Below are 25,533 nucleotides of genomic sequence, written 5' to 3' on the forward strand. Positions count from 1 at the left end.
GTTTGTCACGTGGTCTCGTGAGCTGATAATCAGCCTGGAAATCCTTCCATCACCAGCCAGAAGTTGTATGCAAATGTGCAAAAAAACCTGTACTCTGCCCCCACCTGCTGGCTGACTGAGACAGGCCGAAGACAGGTCAGAGTCACACTATGTGACACTCTTATCTTACTGCAGTGGCTGGGACGTCCTGCAATCTCTCTGGTTATTAACAGTGCTACAGTTTTCTTAGAGCTGGGTACGTGAATGAGGTTCAGGAACAAATTACTGCAGATACTGGAATCTATACTGAAAACAAATGCTGGGGACCACAGAGGGTCAGACAGCATCCATGCAGAGACAGCTAGGTGAACAAGGTTACATGTGCCTACCATGGCTGTAAGATACAGTTTTATCCTCAGCAATCAACATATTATAAAACAATGTAGCTGACGTTTGGATTGCACTGATTGTTTTTCTCTCCATCCTATTCTGCTTCTTGGAATCAAGTTGCAAGTTAGTTAGCACTATATCTAGCTATTCCAAGGTCAAATGCTTCAATAGTGGAAGTGACAGATTCAGGACGTGCATGCAGAATGAGCTGCTGTCATACCAAACCTTAAAAACTAGGAAGTCATGGTTTACTATCCAACCAATGTAAAACACCTGCTAATATCGCAGTAGGTGACCGTTAGCTGAATGGACACAGTTGTAATTAATTAGAATGGCAGAACAGAGGTGATGGTAGTTAGCTTCTCAAACACAATTGATCATTTGTAAATGACAACTGGCCTACTCAGCTAAACCTCCCTTTTACACATCATAGGTTTTTAAAAATATTTACCTGTTTGGACATGTTCTGATGCATCTCAACGCCATCACATCCTGAGGTAGGACTTGAGCTAGATCCACTACCATTGTACCACAAAACCCAACTTGCACATTATGTGAGCAAGACCAGCAGTTATAACCCCTCTCTAATTACCTTTCACTGCCATCTTTTTGACCCACCATCGGGTGTAGTGCCTCCCATGGTGGTCAAGGGATTTCCAGGATTTTGACCCTGTGACACTGTAGGAATGGTGATTTATACCAAGACAGGATGGTGCGTGACTTGGAAAGGAACTCAAAGGCAGCTGTTGCACTTATTCTTCTGGGTGATGGAGGCACATATTTGGACAATGTTATCGACAGAGCCTTGGTGAGGTACCACAGTGTGTTATGTAGATGGTACGCACCGCTGCCATTGGTGGTGACGAATGTGAATGTTGAAGGTGGTGGATAGGGCACCAATCTTGTTCACAGCCAGTGGAGGGAAAGCAGAGATCAGTAGATGGAGTGCTGATTAAGCTTCAACAGCTTTGTCCAGAATGATGTTGAGTTAATGAAGTGCTCATCCATGCAAGTGAGAATTAATCCTAATTAACGGAAACCTAACACTTGAAAATTTTTCAGTTATGTTGGGCTGAAACAAACATCTTAAGTTTCCTTAATTACCAAATATTTCATCATGACCTGAAAAGTGTATGTTTTGTTTCACAACAGCAGTCCACTCTCTATCACACTTATTAAAAATTAAACACTTGTTAATGGTTTAAATGTGAAAGGTTACCATTAAATATACCCTAGATGGCTTTTAAAGCAGTTCGGTAAGCAGAAAAATAAACAGCAGCAGAAAATGGAAAATGCTGCACACCGCAACACACTCAGGTTGCAACAGGACCCTTGTAAAATTCCCTTCGTTGTTGGGGGGGGGAAATGAGTCGACAGTCATAGGCCCCGGAATTTAAACAGCCTGGAACTGGGGGCAAAAGAATTATAATAATCAAGATATCAAAATTGGAAGGGAATGAAGTTGCAGGGATATGGCAAAATAAAAAGTGGATTCAGGAATTAATTGGATAGATCTACCAAAGAGCTGTACAGGTAGGATAAGTCAAATACACTTTCCACGCAATAATTTTTTAAAGATCTAAAATAAACAGATTCTAATAATGAACTTAACACTGTTAAAAATCACACAACAGGTTATAGTCCAACAGGTTTAACTGGAAGCACTAGCTTTCGGAGCGCTGCTCCTTCATCAGTTGGTTGTGTGATTTTTAACTTTGTACACCCCAGTCCAACACCGGCATCTCCGAATCAGAACTTAACACTGTTGTTATCAAATGTATAAAACAAACATTCAGTTTAGAGTCTTATTTTAGGCAGTTGATACATTTGTTACTGGGTAAAACAATGTTGAAAGAAATTAACTTGGAAATTCATTTGATTGATTGATCTCTCCTATCTTTCGCTATGGTTCTTATGACTGGGAGAAAGTATTTTGTGAACAGTGGCATCGCTAACAGGGATGAAGGTGAACTCAATCTTGAATTCACAAGCTTGCACAGTTCCCCTGGCCTTTTATCTTGCTTAAGTGGATAAAGTGAGAGGAAAATGAAAGATTTCCCTCTACAATACATCACTCAGGATGTCTCAAAATGCCACATTTCTGAAACAGTCATTGTTGTAACCCGGCAGCCAATTTACACGTAGCACGGTCCCACAAACAGCAAGACAACAATGACCAGATGAAGTTTTAAAGTTGTTGATTGAGGGATGAATGTCCAGAGCACCAGGATTAACATCCCCTGCACATCTTCACAAAGTCCAGTGATATATATCTGGTGGTCTCTGAGGGCCTCAGTTTAACATCTAGAGTGTCAGCATGGATTTTGTGCTGGGGTTTCTGGACTAAGACATCAATCCATAGCCCTTTGACTCAGAAGTGAGAGTGCTACCATTGTGTGGCACAGCTAACATCTGTCTACAAGGAGAAAATATGGCAAACAATGGAATTCTAATACAAAAACACAAAATATTCAGCAGGCCAGGATGCACCCATTTTCTCTCTCTGCAGATCTCTCTAAACCGCTGAATATTTCCAGCACTTTTGGTTTAATACCAACTGTACAGAAATTATTTAACACAAGGGACCACCTGTCTGAGCACTGTTGCTAACTTTTAACACCCATTCAAAATCACATAAGTCTACATAGAATAGTGAGGAAGTCAGGCTATAAAAGTCCAGATTATTATGGATATTATGTGTCCTTTAATAAAACAGGCAAAAAGTCAACACACAAGCCATTTCCAAATTAATTAAAAATAACTTTTAATTACACAGAAACTCTTGAAGACAGGTGTCTTTGCCAATGACAAAGCAATAATGACACTGTAAAGAAAACAAAGTTCTATCCCATCAGTCTTAATCTATTTTAAGTGGGATAACAAGAAAAAAAACATACTTCAAAGGTGCAGAGCCCATACCCTTTTTCTAAGAAATAAACCACTTTGTAATGCGAATGCGATGACTTGGCTGTGCACAGTTGCCACACAATGGTCCTGATGCAAGATAGTTCACTAAACACATACACACAAAAAAAAGGTGTACATGAAACAAAGGTGTGGAAGGTAAACTAGCAACAAGGTCCAGTCATGTACCCATTTTTGCTGCAAACATTGAGAAGCATCTGCTATTAAAGCAGGTAGTTAGTGCACTGGTGCCCAGGGTTCTCAAACTTATGGTGAACCCTTTTAAATATTCAATTGAATATGGATCGTCTCACACCCTCATGCTCCCCATTTCTGGGCGCTTAATTTTGTATCACTTCAGGTGAAAACAAATCTTTAAACCTAGTAAACAAGTTATATTTACATTTTTATTTTGCTTTAATATTGAAGATATTCTCCCCCAGTTCAATTTGCAGCCATTACAGGTTAAAATTAGTTGTGTTTCTAGCCCCACCTTAAACTGTAATGTACAGTCTCTAATAGTTATTTCTATCATTATTTACGTACACAGCTGAAAGACAGCATTTCAATTGAAGTTGGTTTGCGCACTGGAGAGCAGATAATCAAACTCTATGCCTAGAGTTTCTTCCCTGTTATTCATTCGTCGTCAAAGTTCTGCTGCAGCAAGAAGTTTGCAGCAAGATTTTCATTCTTCTCACAGGCAAAGTAAGCCTGAATGACGAGGCCTTCAGGAAAACCCAAGGCTTTTAACTGTGCAAGAGACAGAAAAGGAAAAGCAAATGTCAGACAATAACAACTTGCATTTATGCAGCACCTTTAACACAGTCAAGCATCACAAGCTGCTTGTAGTACCTGTTTTTAAGCAAAATTTGATACCAAACCACATAAGAAATTAGGACACTGTAGGTTTCGAAGACACCTTAAGAGAAAAAGAGGCGTAGAATCCAGGGAGCCTGGGCAACTAGAGGCACAGCTGTATTGGTGGAGTGACAAGAAATCAGGGATGCTTCAGAGGCCAAAATTGAAGAGACGCAGATATATCAGAGGGGCTGAGAGATTAGTGGGATTTGCAAATATGGCAAGAATGTTTAAGATGATACAAAATTAAAATAAATTCCAATCCACAAATACAACAAGTTGGGAGAACAAACACAGTTCAGGCCCACCAGAAAGGCTTAGTCTAGGCACCTTGCATTACTTCTGAACAAGGTTTTTAATTGAAATATAGCCACCTTTTCAGATGCTGAAGTAAGATCTTTGTATAGAAGTTGTATTTAAATATTACACATTAACTGAACAATTTCCCTTCAATCATCATCTCTCTTTCGCTTTTAACAATCATAAATAGGTAGGAGTAAATTATGAATGTGTTACCAACTGCTTATAATGATCTACTGACAATAATCAGATCTCAATGCCAACAATTTATTGATGTACTGTGTGGACCCTTGTGGACACGTCTGATCAATCATAGGTCTGTGACGACTCAGCTGATCTTATCTGGCATAGTTGGAGATGACACAGCAATTGTCTTTTGTTCTCATACCAGGGTCAGAGCAGAAAATAATGCACGGCTACCATTTCAGTGATTAACCATAGGAAGTGATGTATACAGATGTCAGGAAAGAATATTAAATTATTTGTCTATAAAACTGTAATATGATAGTCCCTTAAAAAGCAGGATGGAGGGAAACTTTTGCCTCCACAACACTACTTTGGGGACAGGAAAGGAGCAAAAGGAATCAACTGAAGGTTTTATATTCTTGTTGGTAACCATTGTGATTTCAAACCCTGAAGAGGCTACAGTTCAATAAATTCTGAGCTGGCATAAGAACATGATCAAGAAAACTGAGCATTTAGCTTTTTAAAACTTATTCATGAATATACTCAGAAGGAAACCTGCCCATGTTTACCTGATCTTGATGTGTAAAAATTGCTCTTGCCTCTTAGAACCTTCTGCTTTGCTTTCTCCAAGAACTAATAAAGGAAAGTAAATAAACATACCACCTAGCCTTCACGCTGGTGACTCGTATCACCTGGTTATGCTCCAGCCTCATATTATCCTGCCATCTGTCCTGTCTCCTTTACTTAGCCTGTATCACCCAAGCCAGAGTGAGCCCATATGTTGCCTTTCAGCAGCTTTACTTTGCAAGAGTAATACCTCTTATTGAGGGTTACTGCAGTATTACTGGACAATAGCCAAAACAAAAAAAACCATTCCAATGTTCAGTTGAAAAACATGGTGCAGACAAACACAGAAAAAAAGGAATAGTATATTTGCAAGCATCTGTAAGGATTATTTCTACCTTAGTTGGTTACAAGAAATCTGAGTTTGAGATGTAATAGAAAGCTACAAAATCTCCACGAATTGCAGTCACAGCTAAATATTACCAGAAAAAGAAAGCTGCTTTCCTCACTACTGACTGACCCAATGAGTATCTCAGTTTGAAATGAAGAAATGCATCATTCCTGTAGGACAGGCAAAAATACGATGTAGCCCCTAATTGTTTACTGCACTGTTAGTCTCTGCCAGAGCAGCCATTTGGGAATCTAAAATTGGTTTTATCTCCCTTAAGGTAGAGAAAATAAAGGGATCATAGTTTCCTCACATCCAAACAACAATCAGGAATATACTGTGCCAGGGATTAATGGACCCTGCACAAGCACAGTCCACTGTAAGGTGCATTGGCAGCAATCTTGAAGGAAGTGGGCAGTCTAACAAATAGATTGTGCACAGCCAAGCGCGTCAGTGGGAACACTGACTGTGGCACTGGTAGTGACGTACGTGCATTAATTGTGGGCAAGGTTAGGATGGGGTTTGGCTATAACTGAATGTATCAAGGTACTGGAAAATGTCAGATACTTTATGTAAACATAACCAACACAAGTCAGTAGCCTCACAAGAAAAAGGGGTAGGAAGGATAAAGAAATTGCATCACTTTTGAGAAATGTCCATCCTGATAATATTTGAAGAGTCAATGGAAACACAGGAAATTGAAAAAGTAGGCTATTTGGTCCTCAGATTAGATCATGCCTCAATGCCATTTTCCCCGCACCATCCCCATAACATCCCATTATCCCCTAATGTCATTAGCAATTAGAAATCTATTGATCTGCACATCGTGAACATACTGAATGGCTCTGCCTTCACAGCCCTCTGAGGTTGAGAATTCTAAAGATTTACCATGCTCAGAAGAAATCCCTCCTCAACTCAGTGTTAAACGGCCTGCCCCTTATTCTGAGATTGTGCTTCTTGTATCTCAATGCAACGCCCCATCCTGCTCCCCCAAACAACATAGCTGAGGAGAGAAATATTTGGTAATTTTCCCTTCACAGCCCATTATTAAACATTCAAATAGATTTTGAACAAAAATAAGAATAAAAGAACTAGGAGCAGGAGTAAGCCATCTGGCCCTTCGAGACTGCTCCGCCAGTCACTAAAATCATGGATGATCCTTTTGTGGCCTCAGCTCTACTTACTGCCCTCTCACCCTTCACTCCTCCAGTGTTCAAAAAAATCTATCTTAGCTTTAAAACATTTACTTCACTGGGCAGGGAATTCCATAGATTCACAACCCTCTGGGTGAAGAAGTTCCTTCTCAATTCAGTCCTTAATCTGCTCCTCCTAATTTTAAGGCTATGCCCCCTAGTTTTAGTTTCACCTGTCAGTGGAAACATCTTCTCTACGTCTATCTTATCTACTCCCTTCATAATTTTATATATTTCTCTAAGTTCCCCGCTCATTCTTCTAAATTCCAATGAATATAATCTCAGTCTATCCTCATAAGCCAAATCCTTCAACTCCAGAATCTACCTGGTGAACCTCCCCTGCACCCCCGAGTACCAGTACACCCTTTCTCAAGTAAGGAGACCAAAACTGCACACAGCACTCCAGATGTGGCCTCACCAGCACCCTACACAGCTGCAACATAACCTCCTTCCTTTTAAACTCAATCCCATAAGCAATGAAGGAACAAAATTCCATTTGCCTTCCTAATTACCTTTTGCACCTGCAGACCAACCTTTCTGATTCATGCACAAGGACACCCAGGTCCCTCTGCACAGCAGCACACTGAAATGTTTTACCATTCAAGTAATAATCCCTTTTACTGTTACTCCTAAGAAAATGGATGACTTCACATTTGTAAACATTGTATTCCAGCTGCCAGACTTTGCCCTCTGCAAAGTTTCACAGTCTTCTGCACACTTTGCTCTGCCACTCAGCTTAGTGTCATCCACAAACTTTGACACATTACACATGGTCCCCAACTCCAAATCATCCACGTAAATTGTGAATAATTGCAGTCCCAACACTGGTCCCTGAGGCACACCACTAGTTACTGATTGCCAATCAGAATAACACTCATTTATCCCCAACCTTTGCTTTCTGTTAGTCAACCAATCCTCTATCCATGCTAATACTTTACCTGTAACACCATGCATCTTTATCTGATGCAGCAGCGTCTTGTGCGGCAACTTGTCGAAGGCCTTTTGGAAATCTAGGTACACCACATTACCGGGTCCCTGTTGTCCACCGTGCTCATAATGTCTTCATAGAATTCCAAAAGATTAGTTAAGCATGACCTGTCCTTCATGAACCTACGCTGAAGCCTTGGTATTTCTTCCTTGATAATAGGAAGCATCTTCCCTACTACAGAAGTTAAGCTAACTAGTCTTTAATTCCCCATCTTTTCTCTACACCTTTTTTAAACAGTAGTGTCACATTTGCTGTTTTCCAATCTGCTAGAACTGCCAGAGTCAAGCGAATTTTGGAAAATTACAACAAATGCACTGGCTATTTCTCCCGTACTCTCTTTTAGTACCCTGGGATGCATTCCATCTGGGCCAGAGGACTTGTCTATCCTTAGCTCCATTAGCTTACCCAACACTACCTCTTCCGTAATAATGATTGTTACCAGGTTCTCACTTATCTTTGTCTCTTTATCAATTACTGGCATGTTATTAGGATCCTCCGCTTTGAAGACCGACACAAAATACCTATTCAGTGCCTCTGCCATTTCATCATATCCCATGATTAGATGTCCATTCTCATCCTCTAAAGGTCCAAAGTTTACTTTAGCCACTCTTTTTTGTTTTATATATTCATACAAACTTGTGCTATCTGTCTATATATTCCGTGCTAGTTTTTTCTCTTGCTCGATCTTACTTTTCCTTTTTTGCTCTTTTGTGGCTTTCTGTTAACCTTTGAAGCTTTCTCAATCTTCTAATTTCCCGCTGATCTTGGCCACTTTGTATGCCTTCTCTTTCAATTTGATAGCTTCCCTTATTTCCTTAGACACCCATGGCAGAATATCCCTTTTCTTACAGTCCTTCCTTTTCACTAAAATATACTTCTGCTGAACACATTAAAAAATTGATTTGCAAGCCTCCACTGCTCGCCAACTGTCCCACAATAAAGTCTTTGTTTCCAGTCTACGTTAGTCAAGTTCTCCCTCATCCTATTATAGTTCCCTTGTGTAAGCACAGGACCCTGGTATTGGACTTTATCTTCATACTGTCCGTCTGTATTCTAAATTCAACCATACTGTGATCGCTCCTTCAAAGAGGATCCCTATCTATTAGATGATTAATTATTCCTGTCTCATTACATAGAACCAGATCTCGGGTAGCTTGCTCCTTCATCAGTTCCATTACATACTATTCAAGAAAACTGTCGCAGATACACTCAGAAAACTCCTCCTCAAGGCTACCCTGACTGAGCTGGTTCGACCAATCGACATATAGATGGAAATCCCCCCATGATAATTGCCATACCATTTTTACAGGCATTAGTTATTTATTTGTTTGTTGCCCATCCCAATGTGATGTTATTATTTGGTGGCCTATAGACTACGCCTATCAGTGACATTTTCTTTTAGAATTTCTAATTTTCACCCAAATGGATTCAAACTTATTCTCCATAGAACCTATATCATCTCTCAGCACTGCCCTGATGTTGTCCTACACCACCTCCCTTACCTTCCTGTCTGTCCTTCCGAATAGTCTGATACCCCTGGATATTTAACTACCAGTCATGACCAAACTGCAACCATGTCTCCGTAACGGCTACTAAATCATATTCATTCGTGATGATTTGTGCTGTTAACTCATCAACCTTGTTACGAATGTTACAAGCATTTAGGAGAAGTGTCCTTATGAAAGTTTTCATACCCTCATGATTTCCAACATCTCTAATATCTCCTGAGTTTTCTTTCCTTTTTACTTCCTTCACAGTCTGCCTTGCAGTTAAATCCTCCTGCACACATGCTAACTCCACAATATGAAGTATGTTTTCAATGTAATGAAAATATATTTTCTAATTTAGCGAAATTCTTTCATTGTATTCACTGACCCGCTCTATGGCTTCTTTTTCTTGGGGCGTAACTTGAACGTAGCTTGACTGCGATGCATCTTCTCCAACTGCTCCCATCTCCCCTTCAATCTCTGTGACGTCCTCTATAGGTTCATTGAGCATCTGGATGAAGTGTTCTTGGTGCTGGCTGATTTGCTGCAGGGAAGTCATTACCAATGATTAGATTTGTGTTGATATAACATCCTATTACATTGGAACATCACAAAGCATTTCATATACATAAACCTGTCTTGAAATGGAATGACTCCTTTGACGTTTGTGAAGTATATATTGGTCTGAAGACAAGGAGAATATCTGGCTAAGAGCAGAAATGCACCATCAAGGCTACCACTTCAAGTTGAGAAAGGAAATTAAACCCTTTTGTTTATATATTGGCAGGATAGATTTTACAATAATTCATTTTTGAAAATTAACGACTTTTATATTGACAAACAACAGCTAATTTTTCAATGGAAAGGTCCAAGTAGCAGCAACAGTTTTTGAAGGTGAGAGTTATATTTGGAATGCCCATGTTCTTCTGCAGGTAGTGTTATATGATCTCTTAAAATTCATTCAAAACCAGAAGGAGCGTCAGCTTAATGTCCCAATCAAAAGTCAGTTCATTTAGCGATATAATAATGCCCCAGTGACATTCAAATGCGAGACTACAAAACATGCTGAAGCAGACAGTAAGGTTAAAGTGAATGTAAGAATCCGAACAGGAATAGGTCACTCAGCCTAACAAGCATGCCACCCCATTCTATAAAATCGAGGCTGATCTGACTACTCCACATTCCTGTTTACGCCCAATAAACTTTTAGTTCCATGTTTATCAAAAATCTATCAAAATCTACCTCAAAATATTAAAGCTTTTGCATCCACTGTCTTTTCAGGCAGAAGTTCCAAACTCTCAGAGAGAAAAAAAAACATTTTTTAAAATGGGCAACCTTTATTTTTAAACAGTCATCTCCTCAGGCTAGAATCTCCCACAAGAGGTAACATCCTCTCCAAACGCAGTCGTGTAAAACTTCTCAGGATCTCGTATGTTTCAATCAATTCACCTCCTAATTTTTTTAAACTCCAGCTAATACAGGCTAGTCTGTCCGACCCTTCCTCCTAAGACAATTTGCCCATTCCCAGTGTTACATTAGTAAACCTTCTCTCAATTGCTTTCAATTCATTTACATCTTTCCATAAATAAGGAGACTAACAGTGTACACATGACTCAAGATGTGGTTTATTGAAATGCCCTCACAATAAACAATAGCATTATATTAATTTTCTAGTAACTTGCTGCAACTGCACATTAACCTTTTTGTGACTCAGGCAAACAGCTACCAACTAAGCTAAGTGATACTATAAAAAGACAGTACTGTAAGGCCACCCTTTCTAAATTATTTCGATTAATGCTGGAATCAGTGTTTTTGTGATTAAGGGGGAAATATGAAGTTTTTAACATTGTTCAGTTTCTCCAACTCATTCCTTAGCAGAACTAAGGCTTCTAATTTAATACAGCTGAGCACATATCGATTATATGTTGTTAACTGCACTAGGTTGAGAAACTACAGACTTAAGAAATATTGAGAAAGGCCACTGCTCTCTTAGCACAGTCAGATTAAAAACCTGACATTTTTTTCTTCGTCTCAAGTCATAACATCAAACTTCTTCAATTTCCTTTGGCCTTCGCTACCCTTCCTGCAAATGTATTGCTATGTGGATGGGAAATTTCCTTACTTCACTCTTGTTGCTAGTCACATATCCATCCTAACACTGCAGTTTAACTTGAAGCATATCCACCTTCCTTGCACCATTAACTAATTTATATACCTCTAGAGTCAGATTGTTGTAAAGAATTCATTAAAGTGGCCAGCAGCTTTTCACTGTTACCTGCAGTAGTTGTGGGTTCTCTCTGCCCAGCTGTTGAAGCAGGGCTGGTAACATCGTTGGATTCTGCTGAAGTACTTGTCTCATGTTTTGGAACTGGGGCAGATCCCGGAGGAAGTCCAAAGGGTTCTCAGCTGAGCAAGAAAAGACATTTTTAACATTTGAATCAGCAATGTGACTGGGAGTCTACAAGCAGCAAATGTGCACTCTGTACCAAACTGCTAAGTTCCTCAACTCATGTCAGTGCAAAGAACAAACAAGGCAGGAGGGAACAGACAGAAAAATAGTTCCGAAGAAGGATCACTGAACACAAAACGTTAACTCTGATTTCTCTCCACAGATGCTGCCAGACCTGCTAAGGTTTTCCAGCTATTTCTGCTTTTGTTTCTGATTTCTAGCATCCGCAGTTCTGTTTATTTTAAAACACAGTTACCCTCCTCCTATTGGCTGTCTTCAGGGCATTGTTGACAAGAGGCTTGAACTCTGGTCCTAGAGCAATTGTGACACAGGAGGCAACCATTTGGCCCATCTTGTCCATACTGCCTCTACTGGGCATAAATGAATTGCCTGGTGAAGCACCACCACAGACACATTGACTCCCTATACCTACTAATATGCACTCCAAGAAGGCAACAGTGGGGTCGCAAGAAAGATTTTGGTGCCTTCGTGTCAGGGAAATTGAAAAAAAGGCTAGGGCTCACACTCCTGATTCTAATCCAGTGACCTCATGGGAACTCAGCAGTGATGCTCCCCAGGCTTTACTGTTCACTGTTGAGGTCCCAGCTTGCAATGAACACTGTCACGCAAGGAAGAAATACCAGCAGTGAGTATGCAAATCTCAGCAAGGACACGAGCAAAATCAGTTCCAGTATCAATCATCATGCGGTGACATTATACATCTGGCTATCATGTTTACTGAATGCCCTAGTCAGATAATCGATCATCTTCAATGTCTCAACTTATGCATAAATAATAATCACACAGAGGCTCCACAGTGTCTATGGCACCCCCATCCCAGAACCCACAGCACTGTACTCCAGCAAGGAGACACTGCACCAAGAAACACTCACAAATATTTCAGCATGTAATCAAGGAGCAGCTTTGTCAAATAAAAGAGCAAATGCTGAAAATACTCTTTGAAGAGAAAAAAAAACAGGATTAATGTTTCAGGTCAATGATTTTCATCAGACATTGCTCATCAGCAAAATTGCACACAATGTCCTTTACCTTGTTGTTCTGGCATCGATAGTGGACCAGAATCGTGAATATCATGGGACATCGCACTCTCCTGCACTGGGCTATGGGGGATACCCTGTAAAGATTAAAATGGAGGCATGAGAAATTCAATTCAGGTCTACAGCAAGGTCAATTAAATACTTTTACAACATTTAGATCTAATGATACAGCATAAATACTGCATTCTCCGTCATTCTCTCTCCTACTTTCAGTTATACCATTGTGGTAGCCTATACGAGAAGAAAACATACAAAATGTCCAAATCTATTGATTATTGTTGAGAAAAATGCACTGTAAACACAGGAAAGATCACAACACTTCTTCATTGTCAAGCACAATATTACAATTTAAACATGGTCAATATAGTTAATATACAAACAAAAACCACTTGGATGAGCTATTTTTCCTTCCTTTTCATTTATATATTTTTCCACAGATCATGAGCATCACTGGCTAGGCCAACGCTTGATGCCTGTTCTTTATTGCCGTCGAGAAGGTTATGGTGAGCTACCTCTTTGAACTGTTGCAATCCATGTGGTTTAGTTCAATCCACAGGGGGAGGGTTCCAGACATTTGACCCATTGAGAGTGAAGGAACAGCCAACATTGATCCAAATTAAGTTTTACTTCACCTCTTATTCACTACCACCTTTGTGTGACTAAAGGTCAATTTACTTTCCACAGAATTAAATAAAAAAATTCAAAAGAAACTGCTTTACACAAAATGTGTAGGGGGCTCTCTTGTGGCGCAGTGGTAGTCCCCCCACACCTGGACCAGGAGGCCCAGGTTCAAGTCCACCTGTTCCAGAGGTGTGTTATAACATCTCAGTACAGGATTAGAAAAAAATAGGTTTTCTTCTTTAAATTAAGAATGGGAAACTCAGTACCACAGGGAATGTTTAAAGCAAATACTATACAAACATTTAAAGGAAAGGTATGCAAGCATGAGGGAGAAAGAAAAAGGGGATTACAATGGGAGGCAGATGAAGTGGACCACTATTCAGGTGATCTGAATGATCATTGTTTCTATGCTTCATATCTTATGTATTCTTATATAACTAATTGCAAGTTAACTAATACCCCTTTCTGAGGACAGCAGCCAAAACCTTCCATCCCTGCAAAATCCTATTACTTTGTCAGGTACAGTCCGATAAACGTGCAGCAAATGGGGTGTACCGCATCCACCCGTGTCCACACACACCCCCTACCGTTAGCAGGTACTCTACAGCTCTGTGCGGGTTGTTGAAGCTTGCCCTTAATGCTGCCACCACCTGTTCACGCTCATAACCCATTGATATAATTTCTGACAGCATGGTTTCGTAAGCAGTGTCCGTCACTGAAAAGGAGAAATTAAACATTTTATTGTAAAAACAAGACTTGTGTGGTGTACTGGCAATTGTCTACAAAATCACAATCTTCTATATAACCACCAACATTCAGCATTACCAAAGGGCAACAAACTAGTCAATATTCAACATGACTCTCATCAATTAACAGATAGAATACATACATGCACCAACAAACCTTCCATGATGCTGCCCAATGTCTTAAAATAATGTTACGACACAGGGTGAACCATGCCCCACACCCAGTTAATTTAAACTAGCAACACAGAAATTATTTAACCCAAGGTTTGTGAAGGTTTGTAGCTCAGGTTGAGGTTTACGGTGTAGGTTTGCTCGCTGAGCTGTAGGTTTGATATCCAGATGTTTCATTACCTGGCTAGGTAACATCATCAGTGGCGACCTCCAAGTGAAGCGAAGCTGTTGTCTCCTGCATTCTATTTATATCTTTCTCCTGGATGGGGTTCCTGGGGTTTGTGGTGATGTCATTTCCTGTTCATTTTCTGATAGATGGCATCAAGATCTATGTGCTAGATCTATATAGCACATGATGATGTGCTAGATCTATATAGCACTGATGATGTTACCTAGCCAGGTAATGAAATATCTGGATGTCAAACCTACAGCTCAGCGAACAAACCTACACCCTAAATGATTTAACCCGTGCTGTAATCCGTTACAATTCAAGAGGCCAAGAACTATACAAAAGGTCACTATTTAAAGTAGAAATTAACAACTTTTTTTTAGAAAAGTCTAACAGAGAATAATTAACTAGCAACTATTTATAACTCCTTTGTCTAACCTATCTTTTACTTTCCCTTCTATAATACTGGTCCAATAAAACCCTCGATTAAGATTTACCAAAAATTTCAAATTGCAAAACCAGCCAGCTGTTGAATCTTCTCTTTGCACCTTTTTCTGTCTTCTTTTCTTCTTCTTAGGGTTTCTGTTTCAAAGGTCGTTGATAGATAAAGGTACCTTTAAGAGAGCTATTCTGCAGGCAGTCTGCATGTGTTGGTGGCTTGGCAGTTCTCCGACAACTGTTCAACTTGTTTAATATTTATACCCCAAAGCATCGGATCATTTCATTGGATTTAATATTGTCAAAATAATAAATTTAAACTTGATTGGATTTTAGTATCTTGCGGCATAATTTAAACTGATTGGCCAAATTTGAATTTGTTTTTGTCTCATAGCAACCCAGGTACTGCTAGCTGCTGGACCAAATGTTACATTGTAAATGCTCCAGCAGTCTGTGTGCTTACTAAGTCCTTCAACTCTTAAAAGTACAGAACCCTTTCCACCTTCAGAACAATAACAAGGAGTTACCTAGGATAGGAAGAGTGACCAGAAATAAAAGTGACACTGGAAACGTAAACTATAGCACAAGACTTTTCATATTTCATGGATCAGATCAAATTGATAAACAAGTTAAGCTCCTGCTACAAAGAGATCAGACCGTGCTGAATATTTAAAGTTCCCTCTCACAGTTCATGATTGTAAAATTCTGCCATCATCTGATTTATGTTTATGCCAGTCGTGGAGGGCATTTCTCTATAATAGCAAATTGAAAGTTAACAATATGATTTCTAATAGTAAATATTTGTAGACTTTAGGTTTTCTCCCCACACCCTTAGTCCTATTCTTTGTGTTTATTTATTTAAAAAAAGGAAAGTTGTGGATTTACTGACCTGTGGTTGTGTTAGCATCATCATGGGGCAGGTCCTCAGACATGTCACTCTGCAAACGCGGTTCTGACATTAAATCGATCATGGAAAGTTGAGCAGGGTGCAGATCACTAACTGACAATGGATTGGACAGTATGTCACTCCCTGAAGAAGGCATTGAACTGCAAATATAAATTTAAGATGCATCTTTCACCAACAGTTCAAATATTATTCTGAAGGTCTAATAGCATTGGTGCATATGATACAGAAGCAGAATTAGGCTATTTGGCCCATCATATCTGCTCCGTTTGGTCATAGCTGATAAGTTTCTCTTGCCTTTCCCCATAATCCTTTATCATCTTACTAATCAGCTTTATTCACGATTCCACAATACCAATGTCCTTGCATTGGCACTGGTATACTGCTCTCCCATCCTATGGTTGAATTATAGAATTAGGTATTTGAGAGGCAGATAATTTTGAAGGCAGGATAAGGGATCCAGGTTTAGTTAACATCGAGAGCTGACTCTCAGAGTCTTGTCTCCTCGAACTGATATAAATTACAAAGTATTGAAGATGTTGGAAATCCAAAATAAAGGCAGAAAATTCCAGAAATATTCATGTCAGTCAGCACAGAACACTGACAGTATTTATGAAACACATACCTGTGCATTCAAATCCTAATGGCTGTAGCAGAGCCTACTGGAGAACTGCTACAGCATCAATGGGATGTCCACTGTGCTTGCTATAACTGACTTCCACAAAACAACAGCCAAAAAGGAACCTTTTGAACCTACCCTAGACACAGTGCTCCCGCTCCCCTCTCTTTTCTCCACTCCTCTTGTAAAGGTGTTCACTGATGTAGGGCAGTTGTTATTGGTTGCTTTCACTTGCTCAGACAGTAGGCATTTCTTATATTCATGCCTAAAATTATGTGCTACTTATCCATGGAAGGTACAAGAGCACAAACTGATTGCGACAATCACCCACTTCCCAACAACGGTGGTGGAATAGTGATCAGAAACCAGAAGCAGAGATCACTTCATTGTTCACTGCTCTAGACCAGGGCATGAAGACTGAGTGTAGATAACTAAGATGACACTGCATTAGATTTTACCAAGGAACTTTCTAGTATTGTTTCTAAATTTCTCCAAGCTCTGTCTCTCCCTATCTTGGAGATCTCCTCTGTCCTCAAAATCATTCAACTGTCTGGACTCCTTTAATTCTGGCCTCTTATGCATTCTTAATAATAATCGCTTGACCAAAGTTGGCATGTCTTCAGTTATCTAGGCAACCCCCAGTACTAAAACTCCCCCGTAAAATCTCTCAACATTGCTCCCTCCTTTACAGACTTCATAAAACCTACCTCTTTGAGCAAGTTTTGAGTGTCATATTTTATTTTACATTGTAGGCACAATATAAATGCAAGTTGGTAGTAGTGGTGTTGTAGTCTGCACAGCTCGGCAGTGTACCTGGGATTGAACTTACCCACCGACCAAGATTGATAGCTTCCCCTGGAGACACTTAACAGTAAATCCGCAAGTGCCTCTACATTTTTCATCAAGTCTGAGTCTTTTCCACACCTTGGGAAAAAAACACATTAGAGCATTTTTCCTTTCTCTTCATGGGAAGCTGGGAGTTACTGCTAGATTTTGTTATTATCTTATACCTGGATATTGAAACAGAGCTGGTAATAGTCTGGGTCTGGCTTCCATCATCTGTATTCTGTCTCTCCTCTCCTTCTAGCTGCGACTGTGTGGAGGATGGCGCAACTGTAGAAACAGATCCAGTTTCTGCGGGGGTACTCTTAGGCTACAGATTTGTAAAGAAAAGGTTGCACTTTTAATTAAGCATCTATTCAAAGTCATTGAATTAATTCAGAATTAGGCATCTAATAAGTATAAAGAATGCATAATTTTACTGCAATATTGTGTCAGTGATGAGACAAAGGTAGAAACTTGCAGAAAAAGAGACACAAATGCAGCTATTGAGATAAAACTCTTCAGTCTCTGAAGATAAAACTCTGCAAATACACAACACAGATATGCAGATTAAAGTGTGTTTCAAATCTGTAACAAAGGACAAGATCACCTCAACAACAGTACAAATAGTGAACGTTACAATAATGTATCAACTATTTGTCACATTACTGATCATCACCTGATCTTGAATACAATTCCAAATATCTTGCTCAGGGGGTCATTTTGGAACGGGGTAGGTGGGATCTAGAAAATGATAGTACATTTTTCATGTGGAGGTTCTGGAAATAACAGATGAGTCATGGAAAGGTGCCCTTCGATCTATCATGTCCACACCAGTCATCAAGCACCTATCTACTTTATTCCCATTTCCCAGCAATTAACCCACTGTCATGCTTGCTATTGTTTTTCAAGTGTTCATCTCAATACTTCTTAAACGTTGTAGTGGCTTCGGTCTCTACCACCCTTTAAGGCAATGAATTCCAGACAGGGAGATTATGCCAATGCCTCAGTGGTATTATCACTAGATTATTAATCCAGAGAACAAGGTAATGATCGTGGGACCCAGGTTCGAATCCCTTCAGGGTAAATCTGGAACTAAGAGTACAATGATGATGTTGTTAATTGCTGGAAAAACCTATCTGGTTCACTAATGTTCTATGAGTAAAGAAACTGCTATCCTTAGCCTACATGTGACTCCAGAATCAAAGCAATGTGATTTTGACTCTTAACTGCCCTCTGGTCAATTAGGGATAGGAAATAAATGTTGGCCTAGCCAGTGACACCTGCATCTCATGAATGAATTATAAAGAAGTATAAATTCCCCTTCAATCCCTTCTAAACCTCTTGCCCCTCACCTTAAATCTAAGCTGCTTGGTAATTAACACCTTTACTCATGGGCTCAGTTGACAGGGTGGCTGCTATGCAACAGAGTGATACCAACAGCATGGGTTCAATTTCCACACCAGCTGAGATTACCATGAAGGGCTCACCTGAGGCATGGTGACCCTCAGATTAAAATGCTACCAGTTGTCTTTCTAATGAGACAGGAAACCTGATGGTCCAACAGGGCTATGGGGACTTACTTTGCTAATTTTTCTGACCCTCATAAATTTTTTAAGTGTCAATCAGATCTCTCCTCAACCTTGACTGCTCCAATTAAAACAGCCTCAGCGTAGTTGCTTTTCACAGTTGAAACACCCCACCCGAGGCAACATTCTGGTGGATTTCTTCTGCACTCTCTCCAGTGTAATCACATCTTTCCTGGTAACCAGGACTGCACACACTACTCCAAGCAGGGGCCTAACTCATATCCTACACAGTTCCATCGTAACTGTCTTGCTCTTATATTCAATGCCTCACGTAATAAAGGCAAGTATTCTACATGCTTTCTCAACCAACCTACCTACTTGTCTTGGTACCTTCAAGCTTGAAATACATGGTCCTTCTAAATCCTCAGCACAACACAGAATCTTACTATTCATTCCGTACACCTTGACTTGTCAGTCCTCTCAAAATGCATCACTTCACACTTTTCAGGATTAAATTCATATGCCACTGTTCTGTTCATCTGACCAGCCCATCTATATTCTCTTGTCTAAAGCTTTCCCCTTCGCTCCTTACCACACCACCAACATCTGCAAGCTTACTGACAAATTTTACAATATTCATTTTGAAATCATTAATGTACACCATAGGCATCAAGGGATGAAGCACTAAACTCTGTGGTATGCCACTGGACACAGGATTCCAATCACCAAAACAACCTTCAACCAGCACCCTGTACCTCCTGTCATTAAACCAGTTTTGGATCCAATTGGCCAAACTGCTATGGATCCTGAAGACTCTTACCCAGTCTCCCATCCAACACCTTGTCAAAAGTCTACTGAGATTCATGTAGATTACATCAAATGCACTATGCTCATCCAGACATGTGGTGATCTCCTCAAAAAATTCAACTGAATTTGTTCGAATGATCTCCCTAATCAAAGAGACAACTTGGGAAGGTTCTGAGGGAATGAGCCAGAACACCAGCATAACCTCTCCTCTATGACATCTTATTTTTCAACTGATAAAGCAGGTGTCAACACATTCTAAATACCTCACACGAAAGTCAGTGTTTCTACCTAGAAAGATGTTGTAGCACATAAGTCAGAGTTGTACAGTCATTATGGATCAGAATGCCAAACAAGTGCAGCTCTCTGCAGGGTAATCTAGTTAGTCCCTCAGCCCTATAAATTTATTTTCCTCAAATATCCATCTAATTGCCTTTCAAATTCATTAATTACTTCAGTTTCTACCAGCCTTGCGGGCAATCATTACCATCAAATACATGACACGTCACGATCACCCCGACCCCCTCACGCTCACATTCCTCCTTCATCTCTCATCCAAAGCCTTCAAAGTGTACACCGGAATCTTGTACCATTAATTAATAGGAGCAGTTTTTCTTTGTTTATTTATCCTAAACCGGTCACATAATCTTGTACACCATCAGATTTCCCCTCAACCTCCTTTGTTGGAAGAGGAAATACCATAGCTTCTTCAACTTAACCTTGTAACGAAAATCCATCATCCCTGGAACTATTCTGGTAAGAAAAAAACACCCCACTGCTGGAAACCCAAAAATATTGCACACCTTTGTTACCATAACGACGACAAAATTCTTCTCGTCAATCTTGTATTCCTTGAGCCGCACATCGTTGCTTAGAATCTTTCCAGCATAAATGAGTTTCTGACCAGCAACAGGGAAACCAGTGCCCTTTTCTGCTTCAATACACTCTTTCAATGCTTGCACCTGCAAAGTAAAATTTTGTAAGGACAGGAATAAACAGTCAAGCACTAATGACATGACTAAGAATAACTAGAACCATGATCCTTTTAGTCAAGAGGTCAAGCTAAATGTTTGAGACCTTAAACTCCATACTTAACATTAACTTTATCCACTTAACAGACCTATTTTTACAAATTTAAAAAGATGCATTTCAGGCATCATTCTTCCAATTTCCATATTCGAAACACTCTATTTTAAAGAGCTACATCAACCAAAAGTTACCAGTTTCAATTTCTGGCCTCTACCAAGTTCGCTGATATCAAAGAGACAGTCAGGAGCTCTATAACTGACTTCGATGCCAACGAGTGAGGATAACCCAGACCAGAGTTTCCCATGCTGACTGAAAACTCATAGGCAAATAGAACGGTAAACATAGACAAAATAGAAGTGTTTAATACTGGTCGCTACATTATGAGAAGGATGTGGGAACTCTGGAGACAGTGCAGAAGAGGTTTAGAGGGGATTGAGCTACAATGAGAGGCTAGAAAAACTCAGGTTATTTTCTCTGGAGTGGCGGAGGCTGAGGGGAGACTTGATAGAAGTCAATAAAATTATGAGATGCATTGATAAGGTTGATGGTACGAATCTTTTTCCCAGAGTTGAAATATCTAATATTAGGGCATGTGCATTTAAGGTGAGCGGGGAATGTTCAAAGGAGATGTGAGGGGTCAGGTTTTATCTTACAAAGAGAGTGGTAGGAGTTTGGAACGCGATGCCAGGGGTGGTGGTGGAGGCAGATATGATAGGGACTTTTAGATAAGCACATGGATATGCCAGGAATGGAGGGATATGGACCATAGGAAAGCAGAAGGGATTATCTTAATTTGGCATCATATTTGGCATAACATCGTGGACTGAATGGCCTGTCCCTGTGTTGTACAGTTCTATATTCTATTAACAGGGCTGTTGATGCCATTGCAATCATCACATAACAGGCTTCTGGACAGCAAGGGGAAAAATCCACAGCTGGACAAAATATTATTTTAAAATCTGAAGTACAATTTCAACAGAATAGTATTTAGTGCCAACTGGAAGTGAATTCCATTTGTTATTCTTCAAATGGTAATTTAAGAAATACATTCTTTCAAATACAGTTGGCATATAACAGTGATGAACACTGTTTAAGGTGATTAATGCACTATTAAAACTACAAACAAGCAATAATGCTGCTGGCTCATGCAAGATCCTACACAATTTGTGCAAAGGAGAAATGAAAGGATGAGTAATTAATCACCAAAGAATTCAACAGAACCTTCCAAACCATGACCTCGACCACAACAAAAGACAAGGCCAGCAGTTACATGGAAATACCACCACCTGCAAGTTCTGCTCCAATTCAAACACCATCTCGAACAGCACTGAATATACCTGGCCCCCAAGGACTGCAGTGGATCAAGATGATGGCGCACTACCACTTTGACAAGAGCAATTACGGCTGGGCAACAAACGCTGCCTTAACCAGTGATACCCACATCCCATGAATGAATAACATCAAAATTAATCTTGGCCAGAATCCTGGCAAACTTCTGAGCCTTCCAAAAATAGTCAAGGATGTTTCATGTCAGCAGGCAGACAGAACCTGAATTCAGCATATCACATTAATGCAGTTCTCCAGAGCAATACAATACCTCAGTATTGCATTTAAGTATCAACCTCGATTATTTAGTCATGTCATTGAGTCCACAATGTTCTAGTTCAGGGACCAGACTGCCATTGCTAAGTCACATTAATGGCACTAAAATATTACATAACTACCATCATATGGCAGATTAACACACCAACAATAGATTTCATAGAAAGAGGGGCTGGTTATTGTCATGAATCCAATGTCAATATTCCTATGGATTATACTTCTGATTCCCACTTAAGTGCACACCATTCTACAGATTATCTGTCATTATTAATGACCAAAACATCAAACATTAAAGTTTCTGAAGATTATGAACTAATGCTCAATGGTATTAACACTCCCACTGATTGATGTCAGTACACAAGCAAGAATCAATTCTACAGCAGTTTATTAAATTTGTGACACTAAAGAATACCCCAGTCATTAATCCTTCCAAATTCCTGATATTAAAACATTCCAGTATTGATAAAATAAAGGTTATTAGTGATCAATTCAGGAGTTTCTAATTTGGCATTAAAGCAAGTTGTGCGAAGCAGAGAGAACAATTCCGAGAGGTGAGTCCCGACCAAGCATTTAAGATAACAACCTCGACTGTCCTGTATGAAATAAGAATTGATTCTCTGAATTTGGGCCTTTACAGCACCAATTTGGTGAACTCACTTAAAGGCCTCAGAATGATTCACAGAAGAAATGTAAAAATATCATAGTGGGTGTGGTAAGAGGCATTCTTTTGAGACTGGACAGAATCAATGCTGATTATATTTGATTACTATCTACCTAACAAATGATTGATGCAAACACCAGGATTTGTGTTCCACTCAACAGCGCTGACTTTCCTCAGCATCTCTATTGCCTGACTTGACAGCTACAGAACTCCATCATTGCGGCTTAAAAGCCTCCAAACAAAATTGATGTGAAGTGTGCACGAGTGAAAGATGATATAGATCACATACTCTTCTCCGACTACGGCAAACCTTTCCTATCTCTACCAGAAGAAAACTTCAGGCAAGTGGTCAGCAAGGGAGATTTGTATGTGTGTACATGGAGTAGTCCTGCAGTTTGGTAAACAAATCACCTTCATGGCACCACAACAACGCTTTCATTGGCAACCTTTCCACTATGCAGCTAAGCTGATCCAATATATTAAACTCATTCCATTGCAAAATTACCTAGCACCTGAGAGAACTATCACATATATAGACCTGTCCAGGTCCAATTAATCTTCATTCTGAAGAATCTTGAAATGGAGTTAATGTCTGCTCTTCATAAATTTAGAAAATTTGAAGATTTAGTCCCAAGTAAGACTTCATATCAATTCAAATTACTGAAAAATTCATCCAAGCAGAGTTTCTATTAGCTTGATCCTAGCTACACAATTTTTCTCCAGAGAATCTAAACTCTGAGTTCAGAACAGAATAGCAATCTCCAATTTTAAGCCTTCACAGTATTCACAACTATACTTTCACTACAGAGGGGTGTACCCTAAACCCCCCTTTCCCAGATAATCTCTCCAACATTGTCCTGTACAGGGCAAAGGTGGAACCTGTCCAAACGTTGCAGTGAAAAGTTGTGTGTGTGTGTGCGCGCACGCGTTATTTTGAGACTCACCCCCCCACCTGCCCTTAAAAGTCAGCAACAGCAGCAGTCTTGTTGTTGGTTTCCAGTCCAGCTGCAGGGGGGGGGTGTTGGCTAAGATCAGAGGTGGGCAGGGGGCGGTGTTGGATGGGGAGTGGGGAGGGGGAGGCCTGTACGCTGTATGCTGCTGCCTCGTTTCTGAACGGGTGGACTTAACAAAACACTCCGAGCTCCAGAGGAAAGGGATTTAATCGATTTACCAAATAATTGATTATCCGAATGAAATAGCGCCCGCCCATCTCCTTCGGATAATCGAGGTTCCTCTGTATATTGATTTGTGGGTAGAGGTGGATGGATTGGCAGGAGGTGAGTATGGATGAATAAGGCAGGTTTGGGGCAGAGGGGGGTGGTTGTGGATGGATGGGTATCAGTGTGCACGGATGGGGAGTGGGGTATGGATGGGGGGCGTTTAGGGGTTTACCTAGAGACATAGAGTCTTACGGCATGGAAACAGACTCTTTAGTCAAACTCATCCACGCCGACCAGAAATCCCAATCAGACCTAGTTCCATTTGCAAAATTTGGCCCATATCCCCCTAAACCTTTTCCATTCACATCACCATGCAGGTGCCTTTTAAAAGTAATCATACCAGTCTCTACCACTTTCTCTGGCAGTTCATTTCATACTTGTACCACCTCTTGTGAAAAAGTTACCCTGCTGGTCCTTTTTAAACCTTTCCCCTCTCACCTTAAACCTGTGTCCTCTAGCTTTGGACTTCTTCACCCGAGGAAAAAGATCTGGGTTATTTATTCTATCCATGCCCCTCATGATTTTATAAACCTCTATAAAGGTCACTCTTTAGACTCTGAGGCTCTGGGGAGAAAAGGCCCAAGTCTCTCGCTCTAGCTCAAACCCTCCAGTCCCGCAACGTCTTTGTAGATCTTTTCTGCACACTCTCAAGTTTAACAACATTCTTTCTATAGAAGGGCGACCAAAATTGTATTGAGTATTCCAAATATGGGCTCACCAATATACAGGTGCAACATGGCATGCCAACGTGTTACGACCAATAAAGGCAAGTGTACCAAAATGCCTTCTTCACCACCCTGCCTACCTGTGACTCTACTTTCAAGGAACAATCCACCTAGGTCCCTAGGACCCTACCATTAACTGTACAAGTCTTCTCCTGGTTTGCCTCAATAAAATGCAACACCTCACATTTATATAAATTAAACTCCATCTGCCAGTCCTTGGCCCATTGGCTCATCTAATCAACAACCTGTTGTACTCTGAAATAATCTTCTTCATGTCCACTATATCGCCTATTTTGGCGTCATCAGCAAACTTACAAATTATACCTCCTATATTCATATCCAAATCATTTAATTAAATGACGAAAAGCAGAGAACCAGCACTGATCCTTGTGGCATACCACTGGGTACTGGCCTCCAATCCAAAAATTAACCCTCAACCACCACCCTCCATCGCCTACCTTAAAGTCAATTTTGTATCCAATTGATTAGCTCTTATTGCATGCCATGTGTCTAGCCTTGCTAACCAGTCTACCATGCAGAACCTGGTCAAACACTTTGGCGAAGTACATACAGACAACACCTACCGCTTAGTCTTCATCAATCTTCTTTGTCACCTCTTCAAAATATTCAATCAAGTTAGTGAGATGCATAAAGCCATACTGACTATCCCTAATCAGTCCTTGCCTTTCCAAACACATGTAAATATCGTCCCTGAGAATCCCCTTCAGC

At 40.1% G+C, this 25,533-nt stretch overlaps 1 protein-coding gene across 1 annotated transcript; it reads right to left on the reverse strand.

Moving 5' to 3' along the window:
* Nucleotides 1–3,108: 3,108 nt before the first annotated feature.
* On the reverse strand, nucleotides 3,109–20,583 carry LOC122552369 (UV excision repair protein RAD23 homolog A-like). The gene is made up of 8 exons (XM_043695119.1): nucleotides 20,371–20,583; nucleotides 17,423–17,565; nucleotides 15,779–15,936; nucleotides 13,953–14,080; nucleotides 12,737–12,821; nucleotides 11,513–11,643; nucleotides 9,626–9,781; nucleotides 3,109–4,023 (listed from the first exon to the last, which is right to left on the reverse strand). The coding sequence occupies exons 1-8, from the start codon at nucleotides 20,581–20,583 to the stop codon at nucleotides 3,910–3,912; spliced, it is 1,128 nt and encodes a 375-aa protein (XP_043551054.1). The 3' UTR covers nucleotides 3,109–3,909.
* Nucleotides 20,584–25,533: the final 4,950 nt, after the last annotated feature.

Source organism: Chiloscyllium plagiosum, chromosome 8, assembly GCF_004010195.1.
Source record: "Chiloscyllium plagiosum isolate BGI_BamShark_2017 chromosome 8, ASM401019v2, whole genome shotgun sequence".
Lineage (NCBI taxonomy): Eukaryota > Metazoa > Chordata > Chondrichthyes > Orectolobiformes > Hemiscylliidae > Chiloscyllium > Chiloscyllium plagiosum.

Bases quoted from the DNA above. Each gene is read 5' to 3' on its own strand.
- LOC122552369 (XM_043695119.1), bottom strand. From the start codon at position 20,583: ATGTCATTAGTGCTTGACTGTTTATTCCTGTCCTTACAAAATTTTACT. The intron at 17,566-20,370 runs GTGTGCAATATT...ACAAATCTGTAG, and splicing joins TCGTCGTTATGGTAACAAAG to CCTAAGAGTACCCCCGCAGA. The intron at 12,822-13,952 runs GTAGGGGGTGTG...TAATCTTTACAG, and splicing joins CTGTAGAGTACCTGCTAACG to GGTATCCCCCATAGCCCAGT.